A 12,546-nucleotide genomic window follows, 5' to 3' on the forward strand; every position below is an offset into this window, starting at 1 on the left:
GTTCGCTCCCCTGTCTACTCCCCACTTCTGGCCAAGGCAAGGGGGGAAGAAAAAAAGAAACTATAAAGAGAAGGAAATTCGAGGAACCTGATTGCTCTCCTTAAGTAAATAATAATAATAATAATGATCATAAAAAAAAAATAAATCTGGAATAGCCCGAGCCTGTGGGCATTTCTCTCGGTTGGTTATTTTGGTTGTTCTTGAAGACCAAAGGAGGGGAAAAAGATCAGCCGCCAGCTCAAAGTCCAGATGCCGCGACTCCAAAGCAAACAGAGGAGGAAGTGGATCATTTGTTTGAAGTTGTCGGTGCGATGGCCGCTCGGGTCAGCGCTCTGCAGCCCAACAAGGCAGGGGTTTCTGTTCTCCCAGCCAAGCCGGAGTGCAGGGTAGGAGGAACAGCCTGCAGTGCTGGGGCAGGGCCCCCCTCGCCCGCCTGCGCGGGGAAGAGGGCCCAGATGCCATTGCTCAGCCTCGGCTGAAACACCCACTGAAGTTACGGCAGGAGAGAGGGTCGGCTCTGCTGGGGCTGAGGGGGATAACTGGACAGGGACTGAGCGCTGAGGCGCCCTGGTATTCATTCACAAGCCTTCAGCAGTTGCGCTAATTTTTAATTTTAAACAGAAACTGCCACCATCGTCCCCCCTCGTCTCTGCCATAGCGGTATCAGTATGAATCATTGAATCATACTTTGCTTACTAAAACCCGGAACAGATTACTTGCTTAGAGACATCATTATTATTATTATTATTATTATTATTATTATTATTATTATTATTATTATTATTATTTTCAGTTTTACAGTGTTGACTCCTGGGGACTGGGGAAAAAAGGCAGGATTTATCAAACACCCTTTTAAAAGGGCAGACACGCATTTTAACAACTTAAATTACTGGGGATGTGAGCTATTTCCCCTTGCAGAGCCTGCCAGGTTTCAGTAAAAGTTTGAAAGGAGTAAGGCTCCGAGGGAGGGGAGGGGTCCGGCGGGGGCGATCGGCACAAAGCCCTGCAGGGCGCACAGCCGCGGCCGAGCACGGCTGCGATCAGTTTAAATCCAAGCGGGCAGACCCCGCTGGGTTTCCGCGGGAAAAAATCCGCGAGCCGCGGAGCCGCCGCCCAGCGCGGCCGTTGGGCGCGCGGCCGCCGCGCCCCCCCGCGCGGAGCGCAGCGGGACGGCCGCGCGCGCCGGCGGAGGGGAGTTCACGCGCGGGCGCGTGCCGAGTGAAACGCGCGCGCGCGCTCGCGGACACACGCGCACAACGTGGACGCACGCGGACAAGCGGGCACGCGCGCGCGGAGAGCGCAAACGGCCACGCGCGCACAGGCGCGCGGAGTCACTCGGTGCGGCCGCACAACCGGCCCCTCCGGCGCAGCGCGGCGCGGCGCAGGGCGGGCCCGGCACAGCCTCCCACCCGCCCGCCGGCCGCTTCGCGTTCCTTTCCCCCTCCCCCGTTTCCCCTTGTCCCTCCCCACCTCCTTCCTCCCCAAAGTTTTTTTGGGCCTGCCCGCCCGGGTGATTCAGTCGCGGTGTCAATCACCCTGCCCTCCTCCTCCTCCCCTTTCCCGCCGCCGGCTCCTCCTCCCGGGGTAAGTCACAAACTTTATAAGTTGAGCTTTCCCCGAACCCCCTGGAAGCGGCGAGCGGGCGCGGCGGCCGGGCGGGCTAGTGGCGGCGTCGGCGGCGGGGGGAGGCTGCGAGCAGGGGCGCTGGAGGCTGTGCCTTACCCACGCCGTGACTCCTCGTGTCCGAGTGCCGCTGCCCCACTCGCTTCCCCCCTCGCTCGCCGAAGATGTCCACAGCCCTGGTGTCGCCCACCATCTTCGACTTGAGCGAAGTTTTATGCAAGGTAAGGGCGCCGGCGGGGGTTCCGCCGCCAACTTCGGGGCTTTTTGGCTTCCTTAGGGTTCGTGTTCGGGTATCCCTCCCCGCCCCCCCCCAGCCCCCCCCCCCCCCCCCCGTTTCGTTTTCTGGTCGTGAGCAAGTTGGGCGCTGGGGCCGGAGGACGCAGGGCGGGGACCGAGCTCGGCCACCCCGTTTCGGGACGCCGGGGTCTCTCCCGCCCGCGTTTCCCGCCTCAGCCGCTCCGGAGGATGAAGGGTGGGGGAGCCGCCCGCGCTCCTGGCGGGCTCAGCCGCGGCGCCGAGCGGGGGGGCCGGATCCTTCCCGTGCCCCCGGGGCCGCCGCGCTACAACACGCCCGGGCGCGGCGCGGCGGGCGGCGGCGCTGCCGCGGGGCCGGGCGGAGGGAAGAGCGGGCGGACGGGCGGGCTCGGTCCCCGCGGGGCTCGGCCGCCCCTCGCCGGCCGCGCTGCGGGAGCGGTTGGGCGGGCGCCGCGCCGCGCGCTGCCCTTCCCGCGCGCCGCCGGCCCCGGGGGCGCTCCCCGGGAAGCGCTCCCACCGCGCGGGGTTTTCGGGCGCCCCCCCGCGCCGGGCGCTCGGCTCGCTCCGGGACCGCTCCGGGACCGCTCCGCGCCAAGGACGGGGAGGGGCGCGGCAGGGGGCCCGCGCCGGGGGCGGCGGAGGGGGGCTGCGGCAGATGTGGCTGCGGAGAGACGGAGCTGGGGGGGCTGACGGGGTAGGGCGATCCGCTCCGCGGGCCGCGATCAGTGGGAGGCGGGGGAGCGCCGCGCTGTCGGGGGCTGCGCGGGGATGTCGGAGGAGGTGGTGGCAGTAGCAGTGACGTGACCGGCCCTTGCTTTGTCCCCGCAGAGCAACAAGATGTTGAATTACAGCCCCTCGGGTGTCAGCGGGTGCCTGCTGGACAGGAAGGCGGTGGGCACCCCGGCTGGCGGGGGTTTCCCTAGGAGGCACTCTGTCACCCTGCCCAACTCCAAGTTTCACCAGAACCAGCTCCTCAGCAGCCTGAAAGGGGAGCCGGCTCCCATGCTGGGCCCCCGGGAAAGCCGCTTCCGGGACCGCTCCTTCTCCGAGGGTGGCGAGCGCCTACTGCAGCAAAAGCAGCCCGGGGGACAGGTCAATTCCAGCCGCTACAAGACGGAGCTGTGCCGCCCCTTCGAGGAGAACGGCGCCTGCAAGTACGGTGACAAGTGCCAGTTCGCCCACGGCATCCACGAGCTGCGGAGCCTCACCCGCCACCCCAAGTACAAGACGGAGCTGTGCCGCACTTTCCACACCATCGGCTTCTGCCCCTATGGGCCGCGCTGCCACTTCATCCACAACGCGGAGGAGCGCCGCGCCGTGGCGGGGGGCCGGGAGCCCGCCGTCACCGACAGACCCCGCCTGCAGCACAGCTTCAGCTTTGCCGGCTTCCCCAGCACTGCTGCCAGCGGGCTGCTGGACAGCCCCACTTCCATCACACCGCCGCCCATGCTGAGTGCCGACGACCTGCTGGGCTCCCCCACCTTGCCTGACTGCGCCAGCAACCCTTTCACCTTCTCCAGCCAGGAGCTGGTCAGTCTCTTTGCCCCCAGCATGGGGGTGCAGGTGCCCAGCGGGAGCTCCCCCACCACCTTCTTGTTCAGGCCCATGTCCGAGTCCCCCAACATGTTTGACTCGCCACCCAGTCCTCAGGACTCCCTCTCTGACCAGGAGGGCTATCTGAGCAGCTCCAGCAGCAGCCACAGCGGCTCAGATTCCCCTATCCTGGACACCTCAAGACGTCTTCCCATCTTCAGCAGACTCTCCATCTCTGACGACTAATGTGGGGTTTCCTCTTGCCCCTCCCCACCTCTATTACAATGTTAAGCTGAACTCCCCCCACCTTGTCCCCAGTAGTCTGAGCTGGATGTTAACATGTCCACCTGCCTGCCTGATACCCACTGGCTTAAACCTTAAGTGCCAAAATTACGATGAGAAGCAATAACGTTTACAAAATTAGTGCCTTTTAACACTTTTCACTGTGACTGTATTACCTCTCCAGCTGCAGAGGGCACCAGCAGCTCTGTGCACTTCCAGATGTGCAGGAAATGTCCGAATCCGGCTCCCTCCACTGGCCACATACTGCATCGCCCTCTCCCAGTCCCTTCCCATCTGGCCAGTTTCTGCTAGGCTGCAGGCATGTGGGCAAGCGTTAACATCCAGTCCTCTTTCTCCCCTCCCCTTAAAGACTAAATCTTGCCTGGATCCGCTCAGGTCTGTGGGAAGAAAAGCTGAGAACGGACAAAGATTGTAACATGAGTGGGACTTTGACTGGGAGGAAGAAAACAAAAGAAAAGCAAAAAACAGATGGACTACGAGAGACTTGATTTTGGTGCTAAAAGTTCCCCATGTATACATGTGACATCTTAAAACAAATAAAGAAATAGAGGGGTGGGGCCAACAGAAGTCATTCCACACACACAAGTTCGTGTAAACAAAGTTCCAGTAGACATAGCTTTAATGGTTTTGCTCTAGAGTACTTTAGACCTATCTTAGAGCACTCACGCCAAGCTTTTTATTATTTTTTTTCTGGGTTTTTAATTTTGTATAACTTTTCAGAAATTGGAGAGCAAATTTTGCTTGTCACTGCACAACAATATAAAAAGCTTATTTAACTTATCAAAACGTATTTATTGCCGAAACCTTTGCTTTTTAATTTTGTTCATATTTATCGGGATGATGAATCCATAGAATATATTCTTTTATGTTTAAATTATGATCTTCCATATTAATCTTAAGATTGTGAAGTGTCTTTTTTTCCTTTTTTCCCCACAGTTTAATATATTATACTACAATGACATTTTTTGTAACTTTACACTTTTTTTGGTTATTTTATTTTAAAAAATGAAAAATTAATTTAAAAAAATGCAAAAACTGTGTTTGGATTATTTATTTTAGAACTCCCTCCCCCTTTTTTTGTGTTGGACTGCAAATGGAGTTGTTGTGCATCTTTGCCTTTTCTCTTCTCCTTCTCTTCCCCTCTCCCGGGTCTTGCCTACCTGGGCTTTAGAATGTACATACCTGAGCTCTGTTGCGAGACAACGTGGAAGGAAGACCTTTTTCTTCCTCTAATTGTATAGATTCTTCAAGGAGAAAAGCCTTGGGCTCAAAGTGCCTATCTGAAGACATTCCAAATACAGTTTGTCTTTGCATTTCTGTATTCCAAGTTTGGAGTTTTCCTTGCCAAGGTGAATGGGACTGGCACAAAGAGAATAATGAATGTAATTTTTTTTCCCCCTGTTACTGTTCGCTACACTGCTTTTTCTTCCTCTTTGTGTGAGTTTATTTAAAAGAGAATCTCTTTTGTAATGACTGTTTGCAGTTTAAATCAATAAACCCCAAGTTTTTTCAAGAAACTGACAGTGGAGCTGGTTTTACTTGCAAAAATTGAGGGGCTGGTTTTAGACAACCCAACAAATGCAGATGTTTCCCTTCTCTTGACCCTTGATGTGTCCACGGTGTGCCCAGGCATCCCTCCATCGTTCCTCACCAAGGCAGTGGGTCAGCCCTGCAAGTGCTTGGGAGCAGATCAGTGGCAGCAAATACCTGATGTGACCTACCTCGGTGGCCTTTAACCTTCTCTGTCTCTTATGGAGTGCTTTCTGTTCCTGACAAGTTCCTTCTGGTGAGCATGGCTTAAACCTGGGATCGGCTTTTGTTCCTTGTGTCCCTTGTGTGTTTTTGCAGAGCTCCTTCCCCTTCAAGGAGGGCTTTTGTGTGTTTTGAGTGAGGCTAAAGTGGGATGCTGAAGTGTTAGAGATACTCCAAATCTCAGTCCTGGCTTGTTAGTGGTACTGGTGTGCTTGTACAGAGGGGCTGTTTGGTGCTTTGTGGGGGAGAGGAACATGAACCCCCCAGTGAAGGCTGAGGTGTATGTACACATCACCCCTCTTGCATTTAAGCCCTTGTACATCTTGAAGTATCAGCAATCCCAGAAACTTCTCAGGACATTGGTTTTGTTTGGGAAAACATCCTTGCCAGCACTGCTCATGGTGTTAAGTCATGTGTTTTTACCTCTGAGCTCTCCTATGGAGCAAGCTTTTGCTTCCAAACTGAGGCTGAAACGTTGCTGTTGAACCACCAATCCTTCAGCTGTCTTAACATGCCCCAGTGTTCAGATTTCCCAATTCATGTTGGAAAAGTTCCTGCCAAACAAAAGCTGTAGGATACCTCAAGGCTTGCACCGGTGAACCAACCTCTGCTATGCACTTGTGTGGTCTGGTGCCAGAGGTGAGCTGTGTGGAGGAAAGATGGAGGAAGAAGAGTGCTGCTGATGGAAGCTGCTTCCCTTGAGCACTGCAAAAGCTGTGTGTGGAGTTTGTTGGGGAGATCCCAGTGTAAACCAGTGCATGGCGTGGTTTGTGTGCTGATCCCTGAGAGAAGAGTCTCAGCACTGCTGGCCTTCAGCTGTACTGCTGCCTGCAGCCTTGCTCCTGGGCATAAAGACAGTGAGCCCCATGTGAGGGATGGGTCCTGCCTGGGAGACTCCTGCCCAGGTGTGCCTCCTTTGCTGCTGGAAATCAAGCTGTCGGCCCCTGAAGAGCATCTCATCTGGAGGGGATCCCAAGCCTATTGCAGGGCACACACATGGAGCTTGAAACTGCTTGCTTCCTTTCTGGACTTTCTGTGCAGCTCTTCAAACAAATCGTCTTTGACCAGTTAATAATTGATGTAGAAAATAGCTGTATCTGTTGCACAATGCTACTGGTATGACAACCAACCAGGAAGCTGTGCTGAAAGTAGATCTTTGGTCATGGTACTTGGGTACTTCCCTTGTCCCTCGAGTGCACGGATTCCGGGAAGCCAGCGCCATTTTTCTCCTGTGAGTTCAGTAATGATACACACTCGGTCACTCTGTGTTTTGCCTTTTGAAGCTAACCTTGAGCTGATTCACACGGGATAGAGAAGAGCAGAGCAGGATGCAAAAGCCTTGATCAGTGAAAAGATTTACCTGATCTGATACCATTAGGATTCATTGCAGCTTTGGTATGTGCTAGCAGATACTCTAGAGATACTTCTCCTTCCTTGTAGTTACCAGGGATGAGTTGTCTGTGCTCTCTCTCATAGGGTTAGCAAGTTCACCTAGTGGTTGTTTAGGTGAAGCTACCATGGCTGGTAATAGCCTAGCCAAGAATCAGAAAAGTATAAACAGCCTATTCTGATGTGATAATTTTGAGACACACATTCCTCTGACTTGAGGACTCCTTCACTCTGGCTTGTTGATTTAGTGCATGGGACTTTCAGAGCGGCCATAAAACAGGGCCGGGCCTGTGTATCGGCGCAGCTGGTCCTGGTGTGCCTGCTGTGGCAGGGCAAGATGTCTGTGAGGTGCCATGGCAAAGTGTGCCTCAGTACACTTCACAAGTTGCACTTGCAGCTCTTACTGTGGGGCAGGGAGACACCCGTGGTAGCTCTTGCTTCCCTTTGCATACATTTTGCTGTAGTCACAGATGCCTGCTGTGGGCTCCTTCTGAGGAGGGACTAGGTCCATGCCTCTGGGCTACAAGCATTTGCTGCTTTTGGCTTTGAAGTCAGGTGAGTCTAGTGCTATCCACCCTCAACATATCTTGGAAATTAGAGCCTGTACTGTGTACAACTGGCCATGCCAGCTGCCTCTTGGTATGGAATAACGTGATGACTTGGATCTGCAGAGATCCAGGTGGCTCAGATCCCACCCTGGTACCTGCCTCCCCCCTTCCTAATTCCTGCAACGGCTGTATGAGTCCCAAAATCCACTGTTGACGAGTCACTTCTTTGCTATGGGCTAGCTGTGGCTTTTGTGCCAAAACACCTTCAGTTCTGCAATTAGGGCCTGCAGAAGCAGTGGCCATCTCATTTCCTGAACTTGACAGGAGAGAGATGAAAAGTCAAGTAGGGGTTATTTGTTGTTGCTGATGGTTTTGTTTTTAAAGGCAGCTGGGAACTAAACTGTCTGGTTTTGGCCAACCTTTGTTTAGTATCACCTGTACATAGATATGGTGTGCCAGATTGCAAGTGATGAAAAATACCATTTAAAAGGAACCCTGAAATTTTCCAAGTTCCTGGTCCTGACAGTTTGTCTCATCCATATAGTCATGAAATTGGGAGGCAGAGAGGGAAAGAATTTGGAGAAGAAATACGCTTGGAGGACAGTTAGAAGCTGCCTCTAATTTTCAGTCCGTATGGTTCCTGTGCAGTAAGTGTAGGTCTGTGGGTGGGGCTTTGGGATGTTGCTGCAAATCACCTTGGGAAGAACGGGCTCTGCCAAGCCTTTGCACAGCAGAGGCGAGATGGCAGTGGGGCAGGAAAGGACGGGGACACCCTTAGAGATCGAGAGCCAGAGGCTGAGTCCACACAGCGTGGGGATAGCACGGGTGAGAAAGAAGCCATGCCAGAGTCTGAGGACTGCTCGTGTTCAAGTGCATAAAGACCAATAAACTCGGTCTCTCCTGTGGGCCTCAAGAGCATCAAATTGAGGGGAAGGTCTGGATAATGCAGCCTGCTGGATACTATCTGATGACCATGCCCAAGGATATGAGTTACTTAAGATATAGTAATACTGGCAAAAACCACAGCGTGCCCTTTACACTTGCTAATTGCTGCAATTTGTGTGGTCTGTGCTGGGGAAAGCCAGCATGTGCTTGAGTCTGGAGCAAGAGGCTTTGGGAGAAGGTGCTGTGGTCAGTGTGTGAACAGAGGCTCCTGACTTCAGTGCTGGGGGTATTGTGGAGGCTGGAAGCTGAAGGTACGTCCAGGGGCAGGACTTACACAAAAACACTGCCTGGGAGGGAGAGAGAGAGAGACTTGTGCTTCAGGGAGGATCCTCCTGCCCTACATTACAACGGGCAAACGTGAAGGTGTGAGGTTGGTGCCACGCAGTGGGGCTGATGAGGCAGTTCTGCTGCAGACAGGTGGTGTGCTGAGTGACCAGATGCTCTGGCAACAAGCAAAAGGGTGGTAAGTGAAGTGAAAATAGGCAAAAAAAATAAGAGTGAAGAACGGTGCCTTTCTTACCTGGTCCCCACAGAAGAGGGGTCAGGAGGAACTCATACCAGAAACAGCTTGAGGGGTATGAGCCAGCCACAAACAGGAAAAAAGCAACAAAGCCAGTTTTAGGAAGGAGTTAGGTGGGAGGAAGGGGTGAAGGAGTTGTAGAGGGTCTCTTGGGCTGGGAACACTGGGACAGATGGTGAGACTGACTTGGTGGGGACACTTCAAGTGTCTGCTGGGAACTCACAGAACAGCTCTCGCCCTTGAAGCTGAGTTCAGTCCAAAATATCCAAGATGATTCTGCCTGGTGATGTAAAATGTCCTTTGTTTAGAGACTTTGGCCCATTCAGCAACGCCTTTTCCTCACAAAGCCGATGCTTATTCCCTAGAATACTTACAGAAAAAAAACCCAAACCAAAACAGTTCCTCTAAGACGCCCTAAACCAATACCTGCTGTGACTAAGCCCTGTGGGCAGCTCCGCAGCTGATTTATATCCTCCTCCTGCAGAGCGGAGGGGTTGGAGTGGAACCAGGCACAGCCCAGGGCAGCGAGGGGAGAGCTGTGCCCTGGGCCGGGGGTGCGGGGCTGCTGCTGGCCGTGACACCGGGCTGCCTCCCCTCCCGGCCACAACTGAGCGCCTTTTGCCTACTGCAGCTTTATGGGCTCGCCTGCCTTTATTATACTGCAAATGTTTTGAATTCCACATGTTAATTTCCAGAGAGGCTTTGTTTCACTTTTGCTGCTTCCCCCCCCCCCGCTCTTTTCCTGGTTTTGATTTTTTTTTATTACCACTGCCCTAACCTCTTCTTTTTGACCAGGTTTTGGTAATAGCTGCCGTTTTCTAAGCAAACAGAGGACTGGAATTTGCCCTGCCTGGGCTCCAGCTGCAAATGAATCTCTTTTCACAGTTTCGTTTCATGTCCGCCCACCATCCCCACCACATTAGCTTAGTCAACACGTGGAAGTGCAATTTTTCCATCCAGGATCCTGCGGGTTGTGAGGCTGTTCTGGAGCACGTGAGTGCCAGCTCCAGACTTTTCTTGCACCTCTGGGTGGAAGGAAGTTTTCTCATCCCCCACACATGCGAGTGGTTGCCGGTGGGATGTGAAAGGTTTTAACAAGCGGAGTTGGTGGAAACATTTCAGGGTTCAGCATTTCTGTGCGTTCTGAAAGCCCCAGTGCAGCAGCCGGCTGCGGGCACGGCCGTAGGTTTGGTTTGTTTGCAGCTCCTCCGCTGCTCAGCAGATGAGCGGCTCGGGGGGTCCCGTGGAGTCCTGCTCTCCCTGCACCTCCCTCCCAGCGGGGACACAGAGTGCAAGCAATGACAATACCGATGGATTGTCACTTACCGATGGAAAAAAGATGGATGGAGTCTGCTTGGCCTGTGCAGATGTGTTTTGTAATTTCTACGTGGTGCCTTTCACATGTGGGCCTGGGAGGACTTTGCAGGTATTTTGGGCACTTGGCAAATGTATCTGTACGTACTCCACAGGTTTTAAAGGCCTGATAGACACACAAGTGCCAGGTAAAGGGGATTGTTCGGCAGTGGCACAGTATCGCAGAAAGAGCTGCAAAAATAATTCAGGACTCCTGATACTTTTTCTCCTGTCATAGTCTCCAGGCAACAGCAAATATTTCTCCTGAATACTCTGGATGAGCAGATGCCAACGTTGATTCACAGGAAAAGGATGTAGCCACGCAAGCCATAGAAATGTTGTTTGGGATGTTAGCCACGGCCCCTCAGGAGACATTAAGCAATATGGAACACACGCCAGTGAAGCTCTTAAAGCTCTTGCTGTGTTTGCTATAAAGAGATTTCTCGAGCAGTCTTAGGTGGGAACCTTTGTGATTTACCTTGATTTCAGCTACCTGGAGAGAATATACTGCGTTTCCCAGCTCTGGAGTTGCTGCTAGGGCTTTTGGAGCACCAGCAAAGATCTGGTTTACTGAGAAGTTACTGTCACAAGATATGAGGAGGGCTTTTGTTAAAGGCCCACAGCAGAGAATTAAAGGTGCACTTTTGCTGGAAAAAGGATGGCAGTGAAAATGTGCAAAGAGGCTCCCTGTTTATTTGCCCTGAGACTCAGACACTCTGTGCTGTGTTTACAAATAACCCCATTTCCCTCCATTATTATACTTAAAAATTTACTATGAGATCGAAGAGCTGAGAACAAACCTAATTCACCCCCTCTTCAGGGTGCCCAGCCAAAAGATCTACAAGAGATCTGCAGAAAATAATTTTCCTCTTAGATTTAGGTAATGTGGGCTTTGGATTAATCAGCTGAATTTGCTGACCAAGATATTTTCTTCCAGCAATTTTTCTGACCAGAAAAACACTTCCAGTGTGGATGAAAACAGAACCAGAGATGTTTTGGAAACATGTAAAAGTTTGTTTCAAAAGCGAGCAGCTGGTAAGAAATTGAAGGCAGACAGCTGGGGGAGGCCAGTGGTCCACGGCCTGTGGGGTTATCAGTGCATCATCCAGACTGGCAGGGACTTCTAGTGAATCATTCAGACCTTCTCTTTTAACTGTGACAGAACTGAACTCGCTATTCTCAAGCCACCTCTCAGGCAGAGGCAGTTGACTATTGATAGCCTGAATGTCTCCAGCACTGAGGTGTGCACAGCATTCCTTTGTCAGGGAATTTCAATGCCCAGGCAATTTTTACCTCTCTATGTGTAACCTATACTGAACCTGAATGTCTCCTACACAGGTCTGTGGCCACTAACTTTTTGTCCCATTGCCTTTGATTAACAAGACTGGATTCCAGCTTCCAGACAAAGTCCTACAAAATGGTGAGCGTGATTTTACCTTTCAGCTTTCCTGCCAGCTGTTCTCTTCTCCAGCCTGTTCCCAGGGAATGTGACTTTCAAAACCTTTTTGTGCTTCTCTTTGCACGCCTGCTAAAAATATAGGATGTCCTAGACTCACCCTGGACTTTCATTTTCAGCCTAGTTCTGCACTTGGTGGTGCTGTCCTGCCTTTGGCTCTTGAGGTGGTAAATTTAACCTTCCTGGCGGAATGTGGGATGAGGTCAGGAGAAAAGCGCTGTGTCAAATTATACTGGTTCCGCTAGCAATACAAGGGGAAAGAGAGCTTGACCTCTTCACAGCATTGTGCTGCCAGCCAGGGCTTTGCCCCATTTCTGTGGGGTGTCCTGGCTCCCCTCACACAGCCTGGCGGTGGTGGGTGCCTGATTATGCAGAGTCCATCCCCAGTGGGCTGCATGTATGGATAAGAACATGTGAAAAACCAGCTGCTAGTAACTAGCTCTGATATTAGCACTGTGCCCCATGGCACCCAGGCTCCCTGGGCTGTCACCCCACTGTCAGGCTGGAGCAGTCTGGGGCCCCTCCAGTGCACACAAAGGAAGCCATACTCCTGCCCTTTGGTTTTCCTCCCTGAAGGAGAGACATTATTCCCTATCCCCAGGGAACATCAGCTTTGAAACAGAGTTGATTTGTTTCTGTTTACCATTATCTTGGTTTGCGTAAATTATGGTGCTTGACAGCGGTCATAAAATTATCTGGATTTTAAAAAATTCAGCTGTAGAGTTTGGTCCTGTGGCCTCCCTGATGAGCTCATTTCCAAGGGGCAAACATGCACTGGGAAAAGAAACAGTCTCTCCTTGTTCATCACAAGTGGTCATCTCCCCATTGTATCAGCAGCTGCCTTGCCCAGCATTGGTCACCGTAGGAAA

The 12,546-nt window shown here is 52.6% G+C and overlaps 1 protein-coding gene across 1 annotated transcript; it reads left to right on the plus strand.

Annotated features, from left to right (window-relative positions):
* Positions 1-1,547: 1,547 nt before the first annotated feature.
* Positions 1,548-5,231, plus strand: ZFP36L1 (ZFP36 ring finger protein like 1). Its single transcript, XM_015630803.3, has 2 exons — positions 1,548-1,844; positions 2,707-5,231. Exons 1-2 carry the CDS (start codon positions 1,788-1,790, stop codon positions 3,655-3,657), a joined length of 1,008 nt encoding a protein of 335 aa, XP_015486289.1. The 5' UTR covers positions 1,548-1,787; the 3' UTR covers positions 3,658-5,231.
* Positions 5,232-12,546: the final 7,315 nt, after the last annotated feature.

This window comes from Parus major, chromosome 5 (assembly GCF_001522545.3).
Source record: "Parus major isolate Abel chromosome 5, Parus_major1.1, whole genome shotgun sequence".
NCBI classification, from domain to species: Eukaryota; Metazoa; Chordata; class Aves; order Passeriformes; family Paridae; genus Parus; species Parus major.